This window comes from Ambystoma mexicanum, chromosome 12, assembly GCF_040938575.1.
Source record: "Ambystoma mexicanum isolate Mex_15411 chromosome 12, UKY_AmexF1_1, whole genome shotgun sequence".
In the NCBI taxonomy this organism is placed as follows: Eukaryota; Metazoa; Chordata; class Amphibia; order Caudata; family Ambystomatidae; genus Ambystoma; species Ambystoma mexicanum.
In genome coordinates this window covers 2248176-2274384 of record NC_090936.1, presented here as the reverse complement: position 1 = coordinate 2274384, position 26209 = coordinate 2248176, and the positions used below count along the sequence as shown (strand labels likewise).

Sequence of the window (26209 nt, the reverse complement as noted above, 5' to 3'; positions counted from 1 at the left end):
GCGATAATACTATTTGGACAGCCTGGCTGTGAAATGTATGTCATCTTTAAACAACCTCCTGCAAACCTTGCACCCCTTTCCTTCCTGTCAGTCGCATGCTCTGTCTGTTGTGCTGTGTGTGGCTCGCACAATGTCTTTCTGTCTTGGGTGCCTGCGCGCTGTGTCTCTCCATGGCTCACTTTCACCCTGTCACGGTCTTCCTTCCCTGCCTTGATCTCATCTTGCTTAAAGATTCCAACTAATTTGTGCCATCATGGCCTCATCACAGTGGCTAAACCTCTCTGGGACCTGGTTTTGCTTTTAGTATGTTTCTTTGCTTTCCCATGTCCAGCTCATAAGATTAACATGTAACCCACCCAGAGGCAAATTGACAGAATCAGGGGGCTTGTTTTTCAGGGGCTTGTAACAGATATTGGTTTGGGATTTTACTACAGAGAGGTTATATTGTACATTTATTTTTATAAAAGTATTCAAGGGTATGTAATGCCTACTTAATGTCTTTGTAATATGATAATGCAATATCCCCTTTATTTTAGGCTTTTGGCAACATTATGCCAGCTGAGTACAAGAAGACAAGCATGGAGGACAAGGAATTGTCGACCATTAAAGAAAAAGACTGCACTGAAAGAAGATTAACGAGCAGTAGAGAGAAACCCAAAGATGATTTGAAGCTGAACACCAAGCGTGAGAGCCTGAAGGTGATAGATGACAAAAAAAAGAAACTTGAGGAAGATAAGCGGAAGAAAGATGATAAGGACCGGAAGCGAAAAGAGGATGAAAAAGTGAAGGCAGACGAAGATCAAAAAAGAAAGGAGGAGGAAGACAAAATGAAAATTGAGGAAGAAGAGCGGCAAATTCAAGAAGAGGAGGAAAAAAGACAACAGGAAGAGGCAGCTGCTCAGATGAAGTAAGTCTTTTGTGTGTTTTTTATGTTTTTTTAATACAGAACAGACAAATCCTAAACCGTACATTGTTAGGTCAGAAAAAGAAAGATGAAAATAGATTCTCTGAGCACAATCATTCTCAAAAAAGCTAGACCAATCATCGCTTCCCTTTCGCTTGCACCAGCACTTCAAGATGCTAATGTGTCCATTTGCTTCATCTTCTGCATCTTGAAGCCTGTTGGGGACATTTTTCAAGTGTCCTTTGGCGAGGAACAGCAGCTTGTAGCGTATGGCCAGGATTTCCACCAATTTACTCCAGACACACCCCGAGTTAGATGTGTCTAAGCAGTCGGACTTCACTCCTAGGAAGAACAACAGGGTAAGCCCTCCACCACAGATTAAAAGATCACAGTATATACTGAGCATATGCTCTTTGGTTACAGTAAAGCATCCTAGAATAACGCATTTTCGATTATGCACTTTTAAAAATATAAAACCAATGTAGATGGTATTAAATGGTTTCTACGCATCCTAAACAACATTCTAACATCAGCAATATTTTACATGTACTCAAACTATATGGATACTTTTGGGAAGTTTGAGAAGGTTTTGCCAATTGGCATCTTCGGGTTATCATACAAATGTAGCTGTCATCCTAGGGTAGGATCCCACCTGAGGGCTTCTGAACCCAGGTTTGATGACTACATCCCTGGAGAAAGAAAGATGCATGTGGCTCACCAGGTCCCAGGTAGAGGGTTGCAGTGGCAGCATCCAAGAAGAACTCCTGCAAAATGAGTCCCCAACATTGAGCCTAACATCTGTTGCTGCAGGCAAAGGTCCCAAGGACGTGGAAAAGGCTGCAGAGTGCTGAAGTTTCAGACCTGGGCTGAAGGGTGCTGCGTTGAGTTTGACTGCTTGGTTTTCTGCCGGGTGCTGCTCCATTTCCAGGTCCAAGAGCTGCACACAGGCCTCTGGGCACAGAAGAATGGTTCCATCGACTCATATGAAGACAGCAGACTGACTGAAGGCCACCTTCACTGTTGTGGATGACAGGACATCAGCAGCAAAGTATTCCCATTCAACCACTTCAGGACAGGCCCGTGAGCATCCAATTGAGGCAAAGGGCTGCAAGATTGCCACAGGAGAGTCCCATGGCAGAGGAGTGCTGCAGAGTTCCGCCCCAAGGAGTCACATTATTATTTACATTTTGTATTGCGCAACACGCCTGAAGTCCTCATTGCGCATGAAGACAATACTGGGTCAGAGCGATAAAGAAGGTCCAAGCCATGGGTTAAATGGGCCGAGAGAAAGAAATAATCATTACAATTAAAGGTTTGTTTTTAGGTGCTCTTAAAACCAGAGAGACTTGGAAAGTTCCCTGGATCCGGGGGAAGAGAACGCCATACATTTGGGGCCAATACTTGAAAACGGGTGCCATCAAAATTCTTCAAATCGTGTCTTGGTTCAAAAGTGATGGCCCTACTAGAGCAGAGAATGCACCCAGTTTTTGCCTTACACAACCGGTTCTTAAGGTACCTAGGAGCCTTGTCAGTTTGTATGTTAGGGTGAGCATTTTATGTGAGATGCGTTGGCTAGCTGGAAGCTAATGCACCTCTCTCCTTGAATCCGAGACGTGGTCTTGTGGGCCAAAATTGCAAACAGCCCTTACAGCCCCATTGAAGACTTTCGATGTACCTGCAAGGGGACTATTAGAATAGTCGAGCCGAGAGTTAACTAGTGCTGTAGCCAGGGAAGAAAGATTGTTCAGAGGAGAGGTACAGACTTATCTGTCTAAGCAACTTGTTAATGTAGGCACAGGACATCTTGACATGGCTTGCATGTCGCTTCATTGTCAATGCACAAATCCAGGATAACAAATTGACTCACTGGAATCCATCCAGATATGGTGAAATGGCTGTATCTGTCAGTAGAACTTAACCTGTCTTTTCTTTGTTCAGTGCCAATGAGTTGACTGACATTCAGTCCTTGATTATATTGTAAGTGTCATTAATAAGAATGGAATTTATTTATTGTTCGCTTGTTAGGCGCTTATACCTCAAGGACATATTGTTTCAAAGCGCCCACAGGGCAAAGGGAAGGGAAGGGAACAAGGGAGTGATACTTATTGAATAACAACAGAGGAGGGGAAAGGGGGGGGGAAAAAGGACAAACTTATTATGCCTTGTGTGTATTCCGAATGTGAAAGTGCAGCAAGGAAGAGGGCAGAGGGGGTAGGTGCTGGAGTGTCCGTGCTCCTGAGTGAGCAACAGATGAAGTGTATGGTGTGGTAAGTGCTACATGGCCTAGAGCCTTGTTGGGTGTACCTGCAAGCCTCCAAGGCAATGGGAGTCCCAAGGCAAGTGCTGAGAGTAGACAGAAACTTGTCGATTGGGTGTGGGAGGTCAGGTGCCCCTGAGGATGCAAAGGGCCCAGGACACCAATCACAGAAACTGTGAGATCAGCACAGGAGAGAACATGGGAAGGAAGAGGTAAAGAGGAAAGTCTTGAAGAGTTTCTGGAATTTAAGGAAGTTCTGCTCAAGGTGCAGAGGTAGGTGGAGGCTGTACCATAGTAGGGTGCCAGCTGAGGAAAGCGATCAACCTCCTGCCCTCTGTTTAGCAATGCACTTTACACACAGAGTTGGTGCCAGACAAACGTAGAGGTCTGGAGAGAGAGTATTTAGTGAGATAAAGTTGAAGATGGCGAGGTCCCCGGGCCCAGACAGCCTTGTGGATGATGGTATATGCTCAGGGTGGTGTGACCTTACCATTTGTGATTTAGGTATGCAGCTTTCGAAAACCAGGTAAGACAGGGATTTAAATTTGCCACAAGTGTCAGACCAAGGGCATTTGGCTCAATTGCTATTGTCAGGTGGTATAGCTGGCAATTTATAAAGTGACTGCATTCTTGCAATTCTTTTATTTTCTTCAAATTAGACCATACGCGACACCAGTAATAGAATTCTTTAAAATTGAGGGTGCAGTGCGAACTCTGCTTTGGTTTGATTGGGCTTCTAGTGTGGTTTTAGGGACATCATAGAAGTCATCCTGGAAAGTGCGACTGCTTCCATACCTGTTGTTCTGTTTGCTTCTCTCTGCACTTCTCTGGGCTCTGCTGTTGTACTGGTAATGCTAGGAGGTGACCAAAGGACCCCCTGAGAAGTGACCACTAAAGTCCCTCTGGAAAACCTCCCTGTACCACGGTATAGCTTCCCCTGATCTGCCTTCTACAGGGACAGTGAAGAACACTCACAGGGGAGCTAGCCAGCTGATATAAGTATCTGCAGAACGTCACAATAGCTACTCGAGGGCAGGTAGATACCAGGTGATTAAAAAAAACTGATAACCAGGCAGGTGGCAGGCAAATAAGGCACAGAATGACTAATAAGGAAGGAATGGTGCATTGGCTGGGAACAAGGAAACACGGGCAAGGAATCCCCAGGAGAAAAGGTACCATTCTGGGACATACAACCAGAACGAAACAAGGAACAGAAAGCAATGATTTGATTGATTGATTTATAGAGCGCTTTACACCAAGGCGATGTACTGTGGAACAACATAATACATAACATCAACAATGTAACAGAGGAAGCAAAATGACATCATGAATCATTCGATAAAACGGTGAAAAGAGCAACTAACTGAAGGGGAGGGGGAATAGGGGAGTGGGATAAGGTGGGTAGGGGAGGGGTGGTGAAGAGTTGGAAGAGGGAATTGAAGGGAGAGAGAGGAGGGTAGGAGAGGGGAGAGAGAAAATCAAGGGGAAGAATGAGGGGAAGCAGAGGGGGCAGAGGGGAGGTTTCAAGGAGGAGAATGGAGGAGGAGGGATTTAAGGGAAGTGCGGAATGAGGGGAAGGTCGTGGTGGAGCGGATTGTGAGAGGGAGGGAGTTCCAGTGCAGGGGTGCAAGGGACTGAAATTAGTCAAATGAGCAAGGCAAGGACAAGGCAGGACAGGTAACGAGGGCAGAATGCAGGAACATAAAGGTAGCTGCTTTCAGAGGGTTAAGAAGCATCTGAATGAATGGGATCTTGTTTTTATTTGCTTCTGGCGTGCAGCTGCAGGGAAGTACTGCCATGGTGACCTGAAAACACCTATCCTGTTGTGCACGCCCGTAGAAGAGGTTGGGGGGGGGCAGGCCTCTGCCGCGGCCAAGTAACATGGCACCTGCTGTAGTGTTGCTCGTGGTCGTTTCCCAGCCCTGGGCGCCCCTCTGGAAAAACTCCAGCGCTGGTAGATGCGCCACCCTTTCGCACTTAAGCGGATTGCTGCGCAAAGCATGGCACGCGCGACGGATTAAGCCTTTCAAATTTGGGAATAATTACTCGACTTCCAGTTGGTGTTTGCAAACAAGTGGGTATTTAAAGAGAGCAACAACCTGTCACTATGGCTGGCCAGAGGTTTATGAGGTGGATATTGCCCAGGCAGGTGCTGGCTGGAAGAGGCATCCCCTGCACTTATATCGGGTACCAAAAGTAGTGTTTCCGAATTGGAAATGGGTTGTAAATCCTAGGTTGGCAATGTTCAAGGAGTTTGTGAACTGGTCGTAAATGGTGTGACGAATCTGGGCAATTCGTCCCTTTTCCCCAAAGTGGAGATGCCCACTTTGAGGCTAGGGAGGTGAGCCCGCTAAGCAAGACCCTCCCAAGGGGTCTCTGCAAGCGGGACCTCACTGGAGTAACTCCCCTCGTGGGGGAAAGGACCTTCATTCCATGATGGAACTCCCAGTCTAAACCACCTTGTCTGCTTATGGATGTTGAAACGACTTTTTCCTGTAAAGACTACATTCCACAAACATCCTTCTTTGTCTCTGTTCGCTTCAGGTTTTGCCGAATGTTGCCTGAATACCATGGTCATGGAAGACTGACACAATTCTTGTTACAATGACATGTATGTATAAAGAGTGCAGACTGTGAATGGAGGAGAGACTTCCACTGAGGGAGTAGAACTGCTACGCAGAGGCGAGCCTCTGTAGCAGCTATGTCCTGGAGGGGCAGAGCCATGTCAAGCTGCAGAGCCAGCGGTGGTGTGAGTGTTGAGAGACTCGCTAGCTGGAGGCTGGACGATGTGTGCCTTGACTGATCAAAAGGCTCCGGTTAGGGAATGACACATGACAGGAAGACACAACTGTCATCTCACTTGGGAACAGTGCTGGGCCTGGGGCTCAGCAACAGATGGCGAGATCAGAGAGTGGAAAGTAGCCCGGATCGCCTAGCTCCACCTTTACTGGATGCAGCACCGTCCGCAACACAGCCGCTGTTGATTTCAGGACACCAGTAAATCCTGGAATGATTGGTTCCACAGAGTAATGAAACCTCATTGGCACACCAGCTCCCTCCTTTCCTGTCACTCTCTTGGCTTCTTCCTGCTCCCACTTGTGAGGCTAAAAACCTCAGGGTCATCATTGACTCCACACTTTCCTTCTCTCCTCACATCTGACGTCTCTAAGAAGTAACACTACCAGCTGCACCTCCTCAGAGGTATTCTTCCTTTCCTCGCCTTCCCCCAGAAGCTCACTGTCTCCAGAGCTCTGGTTCTCTCCAAGTTGGACAACTGCAACAGCCTCTTTCTAAATCTGCCTGTCTCTACTCTCCGCCCTCTGCAACTCATCGAAAACGGGACTGCGAGATTTGTTCTTGGCCTCAAGCCCAGGGATTGCCTCTCTCCAGTACTGAAATCCCTGCACTGGCTCCCAGTGGCATAGAGGATTAAGTTCAAAACCCTCTGCATCGTTCGCAAGGCCTTCTGGGGCCTGGGACCTCAATACCTTCAACTCTCTCTTCCTAAATATCTTCCTTCTCAAGCTCTTCGTTCATCTGCTTCCAACTCCCTCAGGGTTAGTCGCTTCTCCGAGCAGTGAGTTGGTGGTAGATCTTTCTTTTGCGGGGGCCTCCCTCTGGAACAGCCTCCCTGCCTCTCTGAAACTTAAGGAAAATAATCTCTGGTTCCGGAAGCACCTCAAGACCCTCCTCCTTTGCTTCTGCTTTCTCTCCTGCTCTCCCCTGCTGATCTTCTGGCTGAATCTGAAACTGCACTGGTCTACCTGGCTACCCTCTGATCTTGGGCCCAGGTCCCACCTGCCAGTTGCACACCTGCACTGCCCCCCTGGCAACCCTTGCACTCGGTGACTGTTTCTGTATCCCTACAGCCCCTACTAGCACTTGACACCTGATGTCTGCACTTACCCTTCACTTGCCACCCGCTGGCTGCACTTCTATTTATTTTATATATTTATTTCACTGTCATTCTCTGTGCTGTACTGCCCTTTCTCCCTGCACTCCCCCCCCCCCTCCCCTGCACTTGCACAATCTCAATGTCAGCTGGCCCTGGCCTAGTAGGATTGCTGTCACTTCCCTCTGTTTCCCCTCCCTTGCCTCGCCGCGCCTTGAAACACTTTATAAATATAACGCGTTATAAATATCATATTGATTGCCTCCTAGTTCCCCTCCCTTTTACCCCAGCCTTCTGTACCGTGACTCTTGCCCCCTCTCTTCCCACTTCTTGCTTTCTCATCCTGAACCCTCACCCCTTCTTTCTTCCCCCCTCCCTCCTCTCACGCCCCCCACCCCTTTCCCCTCCTTTCCCTCCTTCTGCTAACACTGGCACTACCCCAATTGCTGTCAGTCATAGTAATTGTAGTTGCTTGCCTTCTGCAGCCATCTTCCCCCTCCCTGTGCCCCTTTTGCTTTTCTACTACCAAAGCACTTACTATTATCAATGTCCTTTGACCTCTGATAATAGCTTGTCTGTCCCCCCTCCTTTTCCTTGTCCTTTCCTCCCTCTCCCTCCCCAGCACTATATCTATTGAGTCGCAGACCCTTTAAGATAGTCACTTGTTTTGTTCCTCTCCTCTTCCCCTCCCTCACACCGCCCTCCATCCCCCTCCACCTGTCATTCTTGCTCTGCAGCAATTGCCGTCAGGCCTAGTAATGTTGCTGCTGGTCTTGTCTCCTTTGTTCCCTGCACTTGTACTATCTGGTATGATATGATAGTTTCTTTCTCACATTCTGATTTGTTTCAAGGACCTGTAAGAATGTAACTGTATTTTCCCATGCTCCCTTCCTCCTTGAAGCGCTTTGAAACACATTGATTATTTGTATAGTGCCTATACACAATCATATAACTGGCACAAATATGGAAAACAGTGGGGAAAAAGTTACGTACGTTGTATGTCAGAGCTGAAATAGCCGCCAAGAGTATGAGAAGTTGAGATACTGTAACAGGCACACGACTCCACAAGAGCAAAGGGAAATCGGTTACAAACACTGTCATGCCTGGTACAGCTGCCAAAAGTACGAGCATGAAAGGGAAGCTCACAGGCACGCATCCCTATAAAAGAAGGGGGGTGGGGGAAAGGATACAAAACTATGTCCAGGCTGTTAAAGCCACCACAAGTACGAGGATGTGAGAGAAACTAATGGGCACACAGCCCTATTAAAAGATAGTAAGAGATATGAACATTGTGTGTCAAGGCTGGAATTGCCCATGTGGCTTGTGAATATTGAGATTGTGAAATAGACATCCACGAGAGAACCACAGGACTTTAGGAAATCCCAAAACCTCGAAGTTGCTAAACTGGAGACTGAGAGTTGTCTTGTGTGACGAATCTGAAGATGCTGTTTCTTCTCCTATAGGTGAGACCTTTCCCTGGGGCCAGGGCGGTGTATCCACAGTACAATAATTCCCCCTGGGGGCAGGGCACAGAGGGAGGATCACCTGGGAAGGGAAGTCCCTTGTGGGACTAGAGACGTTCATCTTTAGGAGACGCAATGTAATCCTGCTGAAAGTCCAGGATTACATTTTCCCTCCTATCTGCTGATAAGACTTTTTTTTACTGTGACAACAATCCAACTAATTAATTCATGCAGAGTTAAAAAGCTAAACAATATTGAAATTGACTTCTTACTTCTGAAACCATGTGCTGAAAGGAAGAGGACTGCGAGGATGAAGATCACTCTGGTACACCGAAGTGAGCAGTCTAGTTATTCAACAAATCGGATTCGGTCAGAAGAAATCCCTTTCCCAATGAGGGAGTTTAAATGTAGAAAAGCTGAGCGAGAGCCAGAGGAGAATCCCTCCGGCTAGCGGTAATCGCTGTCAGCCGGAGAGCAGTGCTAGGAGACGCGAGACCGAAACCAAGAAGATGCTGCTTGCCTGGGAAGGAGAGCTGGCTACTCTGAAGCCCACTTATGGTGTAGACGCAAGATAGTCTTGCCGTGTCCCGAGCAATGCTGAGACGAGAGTATCTATGAGACAGTTGCAGGGAGACTGCAGACTAACAAACGAACAGAGAGCAACACCAAGGGCTACCGGAGCCTCGAGACGGATTCTGCCGCCCAAAAGACATGAACCGAAAACAAAGGTATGCAGGCTGGTGGGGGGGATTAAGAGGAGGACTGGCGAATCTTGGTGAAACACAGAAGGGATTGAATGAAGGTGAGAAAGGATTGTGGACTGATACCTTAAAAGAAATACAGAAAAGCAACAGGGAAAAGCCCCCAATCATTAATAAATGCATGACAAATTAATACTTGACCAGCGAAAAAGTAGTTTGGCAGAAGAGTGAACCAGGCTACTACCGACAAGTATTGCGAGTCTGGGAACCGCACCCATATAAAGTAGAAAGTATAAGAGAGTTGGCCACTCCATGTGTAAACAAGATTGGAAATGGGGAACACTACGTTTGCCAGGAGAGTAAACGAAATGAGCCCAAGGTTCCATTGCAAGTTTGGGACCCTTACCCAAAGACCGAGTATGAAAGGGTCCGAGACCCTAATGAGGAATAACCAGGGCTGGAGTCCTGTCCATGGACACCTGGATCTTGGCAGGAGAGTATACCAAGACCCTTCAAGTATTGTGAGTCTGGGATTCACACCCAAATAAAGGTTGGAACCAAAGGGGTCTCAAACCCTGGGACAGAGGAACGTATTATGCTTTTGGAGTATCCTGTGTTTTGTATGCGGAGAGACTGGAAAGACACTTAACCCTTTTCTAGGGGAAAAGAGCAATTGAAACACTATTTTATTGAATTTTGTTTTGAATCCTTTGGAAGCCAGACTGGCTGAGAACATATATGTTGCTTTGATTAACATTATTTTCTTTAGTCAGATCACCCTTGCACCATTTTGTTAGTTTTAATGTGAGGGACAGATCGGTTTTCGGGATTTGACTAGGACAGACTTCATACATTTGGACATCCTGACTCTTTCCACTAGTTCTTTTGAGGCAGGGAAATCCCTCTTAGTTTTAGGGATAGAGAGGCCCTTTCCTCAAACCTTTGTGATCAATAAAATAATACCTAAAAACATGCCATCCTTGTGTATGAACCTTACTTATGGTACTTCACACTTGCCTAAAGAGATTTGGACATTTGAAAATATAATCTGAGAAAAGTATCCGAAGAAACAGATGTTTCTTTATGAAGGGGGTGAGGGGAACCCATACAGAAGATCATCATAATTTCTACAAAGAGACTATCTGAAGACTGTGAAAACTATACCATTGCACTCTAAAGAACCTTGAGGCTGTGAGCAAGTCTACTAAAAGTTGGGCCAGGCAGAATCCCATACCGAGGTTTGTTTGTTTATTTATTTGATAATGCACTCCAAACCCTTAGGTAGCTGGGCGCAGCAGAGATAAGTAGGCTTCAAGCTTAGTTACAACAAATAGACATAATACAGTGAAGACGGGCAACTTAGTTATTGCATGCATGTTTACAGAGGTGCAGCAGTGCTAAGGGAGATTCGGTACAGTTATTGACACACTGGCCACGATGTGCGTGTTGGAGATGCAGCTGTGCTAATAGGACCAAGGAACAAAAGGTACAAATTGCGGACACATAATACAGGGACTTCATAATTTGGTTGCAGTACATGCATTGGGTACAATGATCTTGTCAGTAGGGTTTAAGTATGGGTGTTAGGTTTGTGGTAAACGGTGATCGAGGGATAGGTCAGAGATGATCAGGTGTTAGTGGTCATTTGATCATGGCCAGTAGAGCATGTTGTGTCTGAATTTCCGGTAAGGTTGTTCAGTTCTTAGGTCTAGGGTAAGAGGATTCCGGGATGTGGCCGCTTTGATTTGGTTCGTTTGAATCTCGGGATCTCAAGGAGGTGGGCATTGGCTGATCTGGTTAGACGTGGTGAGGCAAGGCCGTGCTATGTTATTCAGACACTTCCAAGTGAGTGATACAATTTTAAGGAGAATCCTTACTTTTATTTTTAGCCAGTGGACATTTCTTCTGAAATTAGGGATATTTAGTGCTGCTCTGAGGGCGTTGTTTTGTAGTCTTTGAATTTTATCTAATATGTATTTGTTGGCCCCTGAGTATAGTGCATTACAATAGTCCAATTTGGAAATTATTAATGCATTAGCAAGTGTAAGGCAACTAGATTCTGAGAGAAAGGGATGACAGACTCTAATAAGTTTACAAGCATAGGCCGTCGAGGATGCAAGGGAGTTGACCTGTTTTTTGAGTGTTAAAGTGGAGTCAAGTAAAAACCGAGTGTTTTTACTACAGGCATCACCTTAATCGTATTGCCGTCCATCTTGAAGGAGGCGTAACTAGTGCCAAGTTTGTTTATGTTGGAGACTGTGCCCAGGATCAGGATCTCAGTTCTACGTCTTTCAGGCAGAGGCCGTGGGATGCCATCCATGCCTGAATGAGGAGGTATATTTTGTTTACCAAGGCCGTATCCTCGTCAAAGTTGCCCGAAATGGGTATGAGGATCTGAGTGTCGTCTGCATAGTTTGTGTAGGTGACACCCAGTCTGTCCAAATTGTCGAAGAGGAGCTTGGTAAAGATATTATACATGGTGGGTGAGACACAGGATCCCTGTGGTACACCGCAAGGGATTTGGATGGGGTCTGCGGAGGCTGATGGAGAGAAGACTCACATTGTGCGGTTTGCCAGAAAGGATTGGACCCAAGTTATAGCATCACTTGAGAAATTGGCAGCTGACTCAAGGTGTCTGCACAAGACTGCATGATCCACCAGGTCGAAGGCTGCCGATAAGTCAAGGAGGAGTAGCATTGCTGTTTTTTTCCCATTGTCCTTCAGCTCATCAAACATAGTCTTGAGGTCTAATAATGCCATTTCTGTGCCGTGTTGGGGTCGAAAGCCAGACAGGCGGGATCCTAATAGGTGGTTAACTTCAAGGTAGTCTTGGATTTGAAGGTAAGATACTCTATCAATTATTTTAAGGAGGAAGTGGACTGTGGTGATTGGTCTATAGTTAGTCGGGATGGCAGGGCCTAAGGATTGCTTCAATAGTGGGAAAATCCAAGATTCTTTAAGGTTATTGGGCACCATGTTCGTTTTGCAGGAAGCGTTAATGAGCTTGGATATGAAAGGGGCTAGGTCTCTAGCTGCATCCTTTATAATTTGTGCTGGCCAGTTGTCGCCCTGACAATTAGAAGGCTTCAGGGAGAGTATTATTTTCTCGGTCTCTAAGATAGAGATTTTGGTGACTCTGAAGGGAATGGTAGGTCTATCCGCTGTAGGAGGAGGGGCAGGTTGTGGATCAGTTTGAAGTAATAAGGATTTTTTTTATAGGCTATTTTAGTTTGTAGGGATACTATTTTGTTTGACAAGGCATTTTGGATATCCGTGCACCATTGCTTGTCTTTAGGGACATTGTCTGTGGGGGGATAGGGGCTTCCATTTCCCGGAGAATAGTAAATAATTCCTTAGTATTGGAACTAGCCTTTGATATTCTGTCATTGAACAGGTTTTTTTGTTGTTGTAAGGATTATTTCTTTTTTATACACTTTGGCAAGGTTAGTTAGCTTTACTTTATTCTCAACTGTGGGAGAGTGTCGCCATGTTGCTTGGGGCTTTTGTTTTTGTAGCCTTAGTTTTTAAGGTGTGGTGTGAACCAAGCATTGAGGTGAGATTCCTGCTTACTTTTGCAGAGTTTAACAGGTGCAATGGTGTCAAGGGCCTTTGTCATAGTGTTGTTGAAGACTTCCACTAGGGTGTTGGGGTCAGCATTACTGACAAGGGCGTTGATAGATGGGAGGAGGTGAGGTAGAAGTTGTTCTGCTGTAATATCCTTTTTACTTCGGGATGGGAGCGGGGGTGCCATGGCAATGGTTTTAGAATTATAAAGATCAAGGGTGGAGAAGCTGATGAGCTGGTGGTCGGTCCAGGATTGTGGGGCTATGTTGGTGATGGAGATTTTTCAATTGAGCTCAGCCACCCAATCGAGGATCCTCCCTTTTGATATGGGTGGGGGTGAGAACTTTTTGTGGGAGGCCAAGATCCGCTAGTATGGCTGCGACTGATGGGGCATGTTTGTTTTCCTCATCATTGAAGCCCAGGTTGAAGTCTCATCAGTAGGATCTGAGAGGAATCTTTCATGTTAGTCAGCAGGCTGGATAGGTCCTACTCAAAGATTCCCAATGGGCCAGGGGGTCTGTATACCAAGTGAATGGTTAGTGTCCTGTTGCTGGATAAGGGTAATTTGGCTGTGAGCACCTCACATGCGGGGTATAATAGTGGGGTGGCGAGTCTGAAGGCGAGATTATTTTTAGATATGATAGCAAGGCCACCTCCTCTGGCATTGGGTCTAGCTCTTCGAAGTATTTGGTAACTGTCTGGGATAGCTAGCATATCGTTATATAGTTGTTGTGGTAGCCTCCCTTTTTCCATTAGTTAGGTGTTCTCAAAAGTAGTAGGGCCACTTCTTGCATAGCGATGGGGCCAGTTGAGCATTTTCATTTAAGTAAAACCTTTGAACATGTCAGTAACTTTTCTGATTCCTTTTTCCACAATGGGGAGTTCCCGTAGTAAAATATGTTGCTCTTTGCAGAGCTTCAGGGGTGTATTGTTCTTAGAAAAAAAGGGAGCATTACAAATCTTTGCTGTTGAGATGTGCCATGAATGCCCAGTTGAGTGGGGATGCATTGAAACTCCAGAGTAGTCCTAACTTGATACAAACATATTGTATATTACAATCTACGTTCTACAGGGATGTCATCTCCAAGCTACAGCGGCGGCTCACTGATGAGAATCCGCCATACAGGAAGTAGAGAAAGTAATTGACTGGAGCAACAGCTAAACTCCCAGGGAAAAATGTTGATTTACTCTGGATTGTTGGTAGTGTGGCGATTCACAGGATCTCGTCACTTCTCCCCAGAGGGGAACCCTACCCTGTGTGGCTAGGAAGGTGAGCCTGCTACACAGTAATCCCCCTAAGGGTTTCGGTCAGTGGGGCCTCACAGGCAGAGACTCCACTCTTGGGGACAGGGACTCCTGTACCATCCAGGAACTCCCTATAACCTTCCTGGTGAGTGTGAGGGGTCAGAAATGTGAGACAGACGACTTGAGTTTTGTCTGGAGGACTTGTTTTTCCACAACTGAATGCTTTAAAGAAATGTGTCTCTTCCACAGCAGGATTATACATTGCTTCCTTCGGCACCTTTAATGATATAACATTATATAGGAGGACCACAGTTCAGCACTTTGTCAACTACTATCTGGTCTATTCCCTTGCCAGGCCTACTAATTCAAAGGTTCGCCATCAGGGTATACTCCCCTGCCCGAACAGCTCTTCAAAATTGCTGTCCTTCAGTGGTAACGTTTAACTTGAACAACTTTGCAGCAACTTCACAATTCTCTTGGTTAGTAGCATCACACTCTTATCAACCTTTCAGGGAAATGAGTCACCTTTGTGCTCTTTAAAGCTGCTCTGCAAATTATGCTTCTCGCCCTCTAAATAACCTTCTTCCGAAGGGCACCCTCTTGTTTCCCCACTGCTGATGTTTGAATGTTTCATGGTGGAGGATGAGTTGGGCTGCTGAGTTTTGTGTAACTTGCAGCGGGCCAAGTGTGCTGTTGGGGAGTCCAGTGAAGCGAGCATTGCGTACTCCAGCTTGGACAGAGCCAGCGCTTGGACTGTGGTGCAGAAGTAGTCAGTGGGCCGAATGTGTCTGATCTTGCGCAGAAGATGTAGTTGTAAATTGCATGTTTTGGTGATAGCGGCTATGTGGTGTAAGAAGAAATGGTTTGGATCCATGGTAAAGCCAAGAGATTTGACAGGTGTAGTGAGGGATTTGTGTGGGTTTACCGTAGCAACTTCCGGGGGAGTGGAGTTTTTGGCTGGGTTGGGACAGTTGAGAATGTATTCCGTTTTGGAAGGGTTGACTTGGAGGAAGTTATTGGGTAGCCATCCAGTTGGAGATGAATAGACTGCTTTTGAGAGTGTGGTGTTGTGAAGAGGGTGACATTTGGAAGTTTGTCTCATCTGCATATTGGTGGAAATGCACGTTGTGGTTGATAAGGTTCTTTCCAAGGCTTTCAACATATAGGTTGAAGAGGAGTGGGGATGGGAGGCGCCAAGTTGGCATGGAGACTGTGTCCTGTCGGTAAGGAAGGAGGTGAACCTGTCGAGGAAGGTGCCAGTTTCATCCTCTGGGCCAGGATGTTGAGTAGACTGGTGTAGTCAGTGGTGTCAAAGGCTGCATAGAGGTCAAGAATGACTAGTGTAGTGTCATTTGTCTGTGTTGTGGAGGATTTTAAGTGTAGCGGCCTCAGTGCTGTGTTCAGGTCAAAAGCCACACATGAAAGGGTTGAGGCAGTAGTTTGTGGTGATGTGTTGTGTTTGGGTAGTGACGATGCATTACATGATTCTGGTGATGTATAGGGAGTGTGGGGTTGAGAGATGGTTTTTGAGGAGTGGGAGATTCGCCTAGTTTTTAGTGTAGCAAGGATAGTGCAATCTAAGGGACGGGAGTTGATATTGAACCGGTGTGGAGCAAGGGTGGTCTTGCAATTAGATGCAGCTCGAGGTGGGCATGTGTCATCCCTGAAGCAGGCAGGTTTTGTTTTGGAAGCTACGATGTCCATGCAGTGGGGGGTTTCCCATGTATTGGAATGTTTGGGAGCAGAAGAGCAGAGAGGAGGGCTTATTACCTGATGTGTATTTGAGTTGAAGTTGTCCATGAGGGAGTTGCAAATTGCAGTGAACTAGGGTGTGGATGGTGGTTTTACAGAGGGTTTTGACAATGTTGAATAGTTTGTGTATGATTGGTAGGCGGATTGGTGTTCTTGGAGGTAGTGGTTGACTTCGGTATTGCATATAGCTGTTTTGTATTTGTTGCGGCAGTGTCTGAGGGGTGTCCAGGTTGCAGGACATGGGTTATTTAGCCAAGCTTATTCTAAGCATCTGGCTTCATTCTTGTTAAGAGGGAACTGTTGAACCACAGTTTATGGTGGTAGTTGTGGTTTTTTTGTGATTTGAGGAGTGCTGTATTAAGTGCCCGTGTGATGACGATGGTCTTGTATTTGAGTAGAATGGAGGAATGTGTGTGTGGGGAGGAGGAGAGGGATACGAGTGGTGTAAAGGCTGCGTATGTAACTTGGTTGTCTGGCTGAGGGACGAGGGGGATGTGTGGCATGCAGGGTTGATCTTGTGTGGTAGAGCGAGTGTGAAGAAGATAGCAAGGTGGTCAGACCTGAATACCCACATTTGATTTTTCCATGCCTAGTATTTGTATTTGTATTTATTTTATTTATATAGCGCACCAGGCCCCAGGGCATCCGGGCGCGTCACTTAGTTACAGGCATAAAAACAGAACAGTAAAGTGTACAGTACAGACAGTGCATTAGGAGAGAATATGCAAGTTATACAGGAAATACAGTATATGTACAAATTTACAGTATAGATTATAAATGACTCGGGGGCTGCCTAGTGATGATTGCATCTTGGCAGGTAGGAAATGGTGCGATGTGTGTGTATGTGGAGAATTGGGGGGGCGTCCCCCAAGTGCTTTGTTTAGCCTAGCTAGCCTTGCAACTTGAATGGTGGGTTAGAACATTGACCCGGACCCCAACTTAATCTTGTAAGGAAATATGGAAGAAGCAGATGGAAGAAGCTGCATATTGCCATGGCTTTCATTACTGTGAAGTGACTGGACATGGATGCATATCCGTGGCATCCCGCTCTAATGCACAGATTTTGAGTTGAAATTCCTCGAGTACTCTTATGTGAAAAGATATTTGTTACATGGCAGGGTCCTGTTGAAGCAGCAGCTCTTTTAAGAGTGGGTGTGGAGGGCTGAAGTGAGGAGAGGAGTGAGACCAGGTAGAAGGTGTAATTGCCATGTAAAAACTAGACTCGTCAGGAAATTGAGGGATAAGAAGCAGCACTGCCACTGTATCAGGACTCTTTGCAGATCAACTTGATGCTCACTTTAAATGTAGTTTCTGATTTTAGCCATAAGAGGCCCTATAGATGGCAAACGTTTTCACGTAAACATGTGTTTTTAGCAGTGTTCTTTACATGCTCTCACCTAGTGTAATGTGATTTTATTTGTTTTAGATAGCGCACAGCCATTAAAACCTCTGTTCATTTTCATGGTTAGGGTTTTTATATCCTATCCTTTTGAAAGGATGGCAAAAAGGCTAGGATTTAAAGAGCTTGCCGCTTCAAATGGATCTATTATGATGAGCTCTGCTATTTCTTTCTAGGGAGAAGGATGAAGCGCATCAGCTTCATCAAGAAGCATGGGAGCGACACCAGGCTAGAAAGGAACTCCGCAGTAAAAACCAGAGTGCACCGGACAACCGCCCAGAAGAAAGCTTCTTCAGCAGGCTGGACTCCAGTCTGAAGAAGAACACTGCTTTTGTCAAGAAACTGAAGACAATCACTGAGCAACAGAGGGATTCCTTGTCGCATGATTTCAATGGCCTTAATTTAAGCAAGTACATTGCTGAAGCAGTCGCTTCTATTGTTGAAGCAAAGTTGAAAATTTCTGATGTGAACTGTGCTGTGCACTTGTGTTCCCTCTTTCACCAGCGCTATGTAGATTTTTCTCCATCACTTCTTCAGGTTTGGAAGAAACATTTTGAAGCCAGAAAAGAGGAGAAGATGCCTAACATTACCAAATTGAGGACAGATTTACGGTTCATTGCTGAGCTGACTATAGTGGCCATTTTTACCGACAAAGAAGGCCTGTCCGTAATTTATGAGCAGCTGAAAAACATTATTAATGCCGACAGGGAATCACATGCACACGTATCAGTGGTTATAAGTTTTTGTCGTCACTGTGGCGATGACATTGCTGGCTTGCTGCCCAGGAGAGTGAAGAATGCTGCAGACAAATATGACCTTAACTTTCCTCCCAGTGAAATAATAAGTCCTGAGAAACAGCAGCCTTTCCAAAACCTTCTGAAGGAGTACTTTACATCATTGACCAAACATCTGAAAAGGGACCACCGAGAGCTGCAGAATATCGAGAGGCAAAACAGGTAACATTTGCTGTTGGTGCTTATGTAGTTGGGAATGTCTCACTAAATTGTTCTATTAATGCTCATAGGGGCTACATCACCAAAGATTGACATGAGTGAGTTGGAAATGTATATAATCTATTCTCTGAAGTAATTTTGTCTGTAGGATTTCGATTTGGAGGTGGGTGATGAGGGTGTAGACTACAATATTTGTCCCTACACTAAATGAAGAGCAAGAAGTCAAAAGCCTTTTTGTTGGTGCACTTGAAGGAAACTAATGCGAAAGACCTTCACTTTGTTGCCTACAAGTCACTGAACAAGCGTTCTCAGGTCTGGTCTCGTGTGAGAATTGGGACCTCTTTGGGAGCAAACATATATTCAGATTGCAAGGCTCTGCAGCTTTTGTGGTCTTGTGCTCATGTTAGACCCATTGATGTAACAGAATTTTTATGTAAACCTTGCTGATTTTATTTCATCTTCCAATTGCCTAAAAGCAAATTTATATTTTGATCCGTTAATGGGTAGTTGTTGTATTTGCTATTGCCACAGCCTTGAGGTAAAAATTCCTCCAACACATTTTTCACTGTACAATAGTATGTTTTTGAATTCGCACTTGTCCATCATCACAAGTAATAACAATAGCGTTGTGCCCAGAGTGGCACTAGCTGAAGCTTGCATAAACGTATGTTATTGTGGTATTCTAACCGTTCTTGCATCATTGAATCTATCAATACCAATAAAGTGCTCTTTTAAAAACAAAATGTTTAACCAGCCTTTTGCTAAAAGCCTCTTCATTATTGTCCGTATAAGTCCCTTCACCAATGCACCTCTCACAGGATTAGTTAGTTGTGCATAGAGGTTGTCCAGGCAATTGTTTTGTTTTTAATCACTGACTTTTATCTGGTTGAACATATTTCCTGAGAGCTGCAGAAAATTGTTTGTCTCTGGTACAGTTGACTTTCCATCGAAATCTCTTTAAATCTATTACTTTTCTGAAACTTTTGACAAGAGGCATGTATATAATGCATATATCCTGGAGGACAAAGGATAGCGCTTTCTTGTCTCCATCGTTGCTGCAAATGCTGTCGTTCTGTAGGTTCACTTATTGGTGTTGTGTGACAACTCAGAGGGTCCAGGAACGGCAAACACCCAGGGGGTTGGAAGGGGAGAACTCGGTGCCCGCTGTACCCAGTGAAAAGGAACTTCCCGAAGCAACACTAATGGGAGAGTGGTGGGGCCAACCTATGGAGAAACCGGTGCCGGCTGTACCCAGTGAAAAGGAACTAACCGAAGCAACCCTAATGGGAGAAGGGTGGGAGCCACGGGACGACTATAAGGAAACCAAACCGCCGCTTCACTGCACGACAGCAGTTACGTGGATGTTCGATCGGACCTGCTGCTACAACGGTCCTGGCCCGAGTGACAATACGGCTGGTAGGCTGCGGCCAGCAGGGTCCCGTAGGACAGATCTGGACCAGCAATGAGGGAGGAGGGAGAAACCACCGCTCAGCGGCGCAGCCAAAATTCCATGGCCGGACAACAGTATTGTTACATCAAACCCGGCCGCGGGAATCCAAAGGGCGAACAGCTGCGCAGCAACACAGTCACCGTGTCGACAGAGTGCAACGAACAGACTCATAACCAGGCCCGCGTTCCCCACGACCACCAGAGTCAAAACCAGCCCCTCACCCCACTACACTTACCTGGGCAGTTGGGAAGCATCCAGGGGAGTAGAAACAGGTGGACCAGAGGAAGGACACAAGACGCCATGTTCTCAGGAAAAAGGGGGCAGAGCCTGGGAGGGTTTTTGTAGACTGGGGAAGGAAGTGGAACTTGATTGGCCAGTTGAAAGCTGCCTATATAAACGCTCAGTTTTGTTGAGAAGGGGGCGTTCATTCTCGCTCTCATTGCAGAACCGACCAGACGTGGAGGCAGGAGTTACGGGAAACACCTGGGCGTATGAAGACTAGGAGGAAAAGACTTACCAGAGGTCCATACATCGTGCCCTGCAAGGAACCAGGAGAAACCTTTGCTCAATAAAGAAGCAGAACTATTCCTGGAAAGAAATGTTTATTTGGTTACCTTTATTTCAACAGTGTTAAGTCTGAATAAAGACCACCTTTTCTTTTCAACACCGCCTGACTGTCTCATTGTCACATACTGAATCTCTCTATCCAAACAACATAACGTTTTGTAAAGCCAAAGTCCCTTCGCAGTTAACCATGAACAGTTGCCAAACAATCACATCAGTGGACAAATACAAAAAAAAATAGAAAACTTGGCATTTGAAAAAAAAAAAATACAATAATGAATTCCTCAGATGAACACAAGCTTTCAGCTCCTGACTAGAAGTGGATCTCAGTCATAAAGAAGTGGGGAATGGGACCAACAGCAGGGACACGTGTGGGGCACGCATGGTGGTTGGACTGCAGCCTTTGTACAAGATGACAGTCTATTTTAAAGTTTGGAATACTGCCGACCCTCGATTGGAAAGGCTAAAAACCTTATTTGCTAAAATGACTAATGTGAAGGACGAATATCAGTAGAAATACACTAACACTTTGCCACGTCCTGTTATTGTGACTCCTGCTATAGATTGTTGCTACCTGAGAGAAGGTTTTCTCATAAAAGGACAAGAGATTTGTCTCTGCTTCAAAAAGGTCTAGTGGCTAGGAGCCTCACTTTGTGCCTTCTAGCTGGATGGACAGAATTTTCTATGACATGTGAGTTGTGAGGTCTGAAAAAGTGGGCCTGATGGAGGAAGCTTCTTTGTTCCTGTAGACCACCAAGTACTCTGAGGAATCATCAAAGTAACCAGGAAAGAGGACGATGAGGCCTTCTGGGATTAAATCACCTTCCTCTAAGGAGAGAGCAAATTCTGTCCTGTCAGCCCGCTTACCCCAGGATAACAATGTTGCCTTTCAAGGGCTTATGTCAAGTTGGCTAACCATCTGCACCTAGACGTGTTCATGGTCTTCGGGAGGATGATTTTGCACTGACTCAGTAATTTAGCTGGTCATGTCAGTATGTGCGTGTGGGAATAAACCATAACGCATTTAATTAAGGGGTTGCATGCTTGGAAGATTCAGCATTACGATTTCCTTTTTGTGCCCAAGATCTGAATAATTGTCTCAATAGCTGTTTAGGGCACCATTGTCTCGCTGCTAGATAGCCAAACAAACAAATATAAGAAACCTCAGACTGTTTACAGGCCCCACCCTCAATCACAGGAACCACATGTATGCAACTCTCCCACCTTCGTTGGCATGTGATGGGGGCCAGGATGGAACAGATGAAGAGGGACAGCCCGTTGCCAAAGAGGTGAGCCTGAGCGACCAGGGGCGAACTACTGGGAGGGATTGGGGGGAGGGGGGGGTGGCGGTCAATGCTGGTATATGGTGTCTAAATGGAACAGGATGGTGAGGGGGTACTTGGTTGCAATATGCCACATCCAGCGGTTTAAGAGTAAAGAGGAGGAAGAAGGGTAAGCATACTTGTCAATGAATGCAGTGCCATGTAAGGTTGGAGGATTAAAGAGCAAAGTTAGAAAGGGGAGTTGTGGATCTCTTGGAGTTGTCGCACAATGAGGGGGCGGATGAAGAAGGGGGTCAAAAAGGGAAGTGGGAGGTGAGAGCAGGGGGGGCTGGTGATCATAAGGAAAAGTGGATCTCTGTGATTATACATACTAGTGTTAGGGTGTGTGATGAATTTGCCGATATCGTCGCTCCTTTCCCTGAGATGACCTCTGCCTATGTGGCCAGGGGACGGCAGCCGCTACCTGATCCTGGGGGCGACTGTATGAGGGATGACCAGCTGGGGTAGGTGACACTCGGGGAGACAAGATATCATTGTTGGAGAAAACCACATGCTCCTCATTCCCTTACAGGGATGGTTGTCAATCCCACATGCCTTAAAGGCCTACTGTTACATTCATCCCCCACCTCCTAAAAGATAGATTGTGTTTAATCCCCAAACTCCCATTGCACGGAGTATGTTAAGTAGGATGAGGAAGAGGCAGGGAGTAGTGAGGATGACTTTCCAGGAGACTCCATATCCATGTCCTTCAAGTCATTCAGAAAACAACTCCATAATGACTGACACAAGAAAGAACGGAGTAATGAGGATCATGAAGACTGGGTGACCGACGGCAAATGAGTAAGCAAGCCCAGGAAGTTCCAAAACGGCCTAGTTGCAGCTGATGATTAGGAGAGAGGAGTGCTGTAGACTCGGGACTACCTTGCAACCAGTGGTACAGCTGAGCACCATGCTGAAGGGAAGCACATCGTGGCAGGTGACCTGGACGTGAATCTGAGAAGGGAACTGAGAAACCAGGGTGCGGTTCGTCCTTTGCTGACAGAGAGCAAGCAGCGGGAACCACGCACTGGTCAGAAATGTGAGGCAGACAACTTTGTGAAGATTATTCAAAAGATGCAATTTTTATTAAATTAAAAGGTTGGATGAACGCCTAACTATCCCTATCCTGATGAGGATTTCCCTGCCTGAAATAAATTAAAGGAAACACTCTAACAAAGGATATCGGTCTTTCACACTTATACATTCAATAAATCAATATGGTTATGTATGGCAGTTCAAAGGCAACAAAATAATATAACAATTGAATTTTTAATTTGGCAACCGTCTCTCCTTTTTAATCTGGGTGAACTCTCCTTCCCCAGATTCAAGCAGGATTCTGCTCCACCGTTCCAGGAAATCCTTGTTTGTAACAAAGGTCCAACACAGTTCTTTGTAACTCTAACTTGATAATAGGAAGTTACGACACTCCGGTGATTCAACAAAGAAATAGAAGGTTTTTTCTCTTCCTTGAGTAAAAGTAAGATTCCGAATTATCCTCATCACAAAGAATATTTTCCGAGTTCATCAATAGCAACAAGAATTTGTCAGGATGATTTGCCAAGCTGAAAATTTATGAAGAAATATAACTCCTCTACAGCAGGTTTAAACAGTTCTCTCTTCAGCAACACAATCAACATAAATTTGCTTTGTCAGGGCCCACTTTATAGCACTTTGTCAACTGCTACCTGGTTTACTTCCATGCCAGGCCTACTTCCTCCCAACACCCCTGGTTTACTCCCAGGCCAGGCCTACTATTACAAAGGTTTGCCTTCCAGGTATACTCCCCTGCCCAAACAGATTTTCAGAAATAGTAAGTGCCTCTGTTAAGATCGGCTTATATTGGCTTTACATCAGCTTTGTGATCATTATTTTGCAACATCTAACGATTTGGTGTTCTTTAACACTGCTCTGCAAATTATGCTCCTCTCCTTATGAATAACTTTTTCCTGAAGGTCAGCCTGCTTGCCGCTCTTCTCTGCTGTATAAGTAACCAAATACTGACAAGAATAGGGTTTTATTCTGCTGCTTCCTTGGCAATGTGGGTTTATACCAGTTTTTGCTATATGTTTCTCACAATATGGGCAACAAGCTTCACAACCTATGGACCTGTCATTAGTTCCCTTCTGCCTTTGGCAATGTCTGTCGTATTTCAGTTGCCTTATTTTTAGTGTCTACTGGCTTGTGCAATGGTTGTATATATGTATTGCCCCATCAGGTTGCTGAATTTGCCTCAAACTCACAGGCTTAAAGTTAATTTTTTTTTTTTTTTTTAATGCAGCTTTCGCTGTTTTCTGATAGTTCGGCATTCAAAAACACTCTTAATATCACTTCTGCTCATAAGCAAGTGTTTTCTACTTGGTGAATGCCTGCCATGAGCACGTGAACATTCTCTGAGCGCTCCGGGGATCACTATTTGGTGAACTCACCGGGTATGGGGTGCGCGTCCGAGCCCTTCGCTGCTTGCAGGTGTTCTGCTTCAGTGGCTCGTTGCAACCTGGCAAACTGCTACTCCAGGTCTGCCTTCGCCCGCGCCACTTGGAAATGGAGCTTCCTTTGCTCCGTAGGATCTTTGGTGCTCGCTAGCCATCAGAGATGGCCTCTTGGGGAGGAAAGCTTTCCTCGCTTTCGCTTCCCGCTGTGCAGCCTCTGCAGAATAGGTCTTCAGAGGGCAAGCTTCCCTCTGTGCAACCTCTGCACTTAAGGCTTCTGCAGGCACAGGCTCTCTCAGGACCAGCTACTGTCTTCAGTTTAACAGTTGTCCCGGCGTCTTCTCTCTCTCCTCCAGTTTCTGCTTCTGCTGCTTACACTGCTCACTCTGCTCCCACTGCTCTCTAATGGCCTGCACCTGTGGGGGCCTTATAGTCCTCCCAGTATCCTTCAGGTGTGGGTCGTTGCAATTAACAAGCTGCACTTTGCAGTTTTGTCCCTCTTTAGCCCTCTTCTTCGTCCCAGTACTTCAGGCATTATGGGTCTTCAAAGTCCCTAAGGCAAAATTTTGTGTTTTTAATTTCTTCTGTTTTGCAATAAGCCATTAGAAGGGTGGGGTCTCGGGAAAATGAACAAGGGGGCTTCCCATTCCCTCTGACCTGCTCTCCCCCAAAGCCCTCTTGTGATCCTCCTGCAGAACACCACCTCCAGGGTAGGGATCAGAGAGCGTCTGCCTTTCCCTGGCCACGTGAGAAGGGTCCAAGGCCAGGTTTTCTGGGGAATCATTGCTGATTCATAGCAGAAAGCTGACCCAACGAGAGTGCAGCGTTGGTCAGGGCTCACGCAAAGCCAGTACACCGAAGCAGGGGAGAGTGGAGAAACGCAGGAGACAACCAGTAATCCCTGGGAAGGAAAAAAGGGTTACTGGGTTGCCAGCAAGTATATTTGCTCCCCGGAAGCAACCGAAGCAGCCAGTGAACCTAAAAGGAATAAGTGAGTTAGCGGGTGGCCAAATGAAGTAAATCACTTTCTGAGAACACAGTGTGAGGGAAACTGCACTTATTAAAGAAGTGAGACTATTGACAAAGCAAGTTATCCATGGGTTAGTAAACCCCAAACTGAAAGAAAGAGTGAATTGTATGGTTAACTCCTGGCGGGAAAGTATACCAGGGGAGTTCTGGTAGGAAAGTGCACTAGCTAATGTGGAAGTTAGGCATTTGTGTAAAAAGGCCTGAGGGGAGAGTATCCAAGGTGAAAATCAAATACTTTGAGAAACCTGAAGGTATCCTCACACCTACTCCCCTTGGATCCTCTTCTCAGGTGTCATGGGAAAGGCCATTGCTTTTGGATCCTGAGCATGGGGTTGGAGATGGGAGGAAAGAATCACCTGGGCAGAGGGTCCTTGGGGATTGGGGAGAGGATGCCTACAGGTCAGACGCGGTATTCTCAGTTTCTATTCCACAACAATCAGTCCCTGAAGCTTTCATAGGATGCTGCCAAGCCTCCTCCCTTACAAAGTAACCCTTAGATAAATCATCCATACAGAGACTGGGGGGGGGGGGGGGGGGAATAATGACCTCGTTTTATGGGCAAATTAGACCGTCATTCCGCTCATTTGATTCAAGAAGTTGTCAAAATACATCTTTCCCATCCCCTACTAAAATACGTGGTTAGCGCTCTTCCCCACTGACACATACTCCAACTGTATCCCATTCGGGATCCTTTAAAACTGGGATGAGGAAGAGGCGGCTAGGACTAATGCACACTCCTAGTCAGTTTCACCTATACTGAGACGGGGAAGATGCCTGGAAAGGGTCAGGCATGTCCTGTTAATTGCTGCAGGGAGGGTCAGGCCAACTACTCACACCTGCAACCTACTTGAAGGCTACTGGTGTTTAAAGGCAGGCCCAAGCACCAGTTCACGGAGAACCTGCCTGCAGAGAAGGTGGCAGATGTGCGGCGAGGATCGGGCTGGGCAGAGATGATGCTGTGTGTTCCCAGTGGAGGAAGGTGGTGCCGTGACCCGAGCGGGCCGTGAGAAGACTAAACCCTAACATTTGCCAGTATTACTTGTTCCCATTTGGAGCTGGGGAACATTGGTAACTCCTGACTGCCGCAGGGCGTTGTCGGACGGTTCTTCGGTAGCGAGCGCTGGTCGCTACAGCTCCCGATGCCTATCCGGGATCAGAGAGGTGAATGAAGAGCATTATGAAGCCGCCTGATCAAGAAGAGCGGCTCTGGTGAGTAAGAGAGAGAGAATACTCGTACAGGAGTGCTCTGGGGCGTATGCAAGCTTTATGTTGCCGCGCAGGTGAA

At 46.1% G+C, this 26209-nt stretch overlaps 1 protein-coding gene across 5 annotated transcripts in view; it reads left to right on the top strand.

Annotated features, from left to right (window-relative positions):
- The window catches only part of UPF2 (UPF2 regulator of nonsense mediated mRNA decay), a 766220-nt gene that overhangs the window by 29121 nt on the left and 710890 nt on the right, over nt 1–26209 (top strand). For all 5 annotated transcript variants that reach the window (XM_069627785.1, XM_069627784.1, XM_069627788.1 and 2 more), the window contains exons 2-3: nt 537–907; nt 17354–18133. In XM_069627785.1, the coding sequence (XP_069483886.1) occupies nt 552–907; nt 17354–18133 (1136 nt within the window). In that variant the 5' untranslated portion in view covers nt 537–551. The remainder of the gene's footprint in view (nt 1–536; nt 908–17353; nt 18134–26209) is intronic.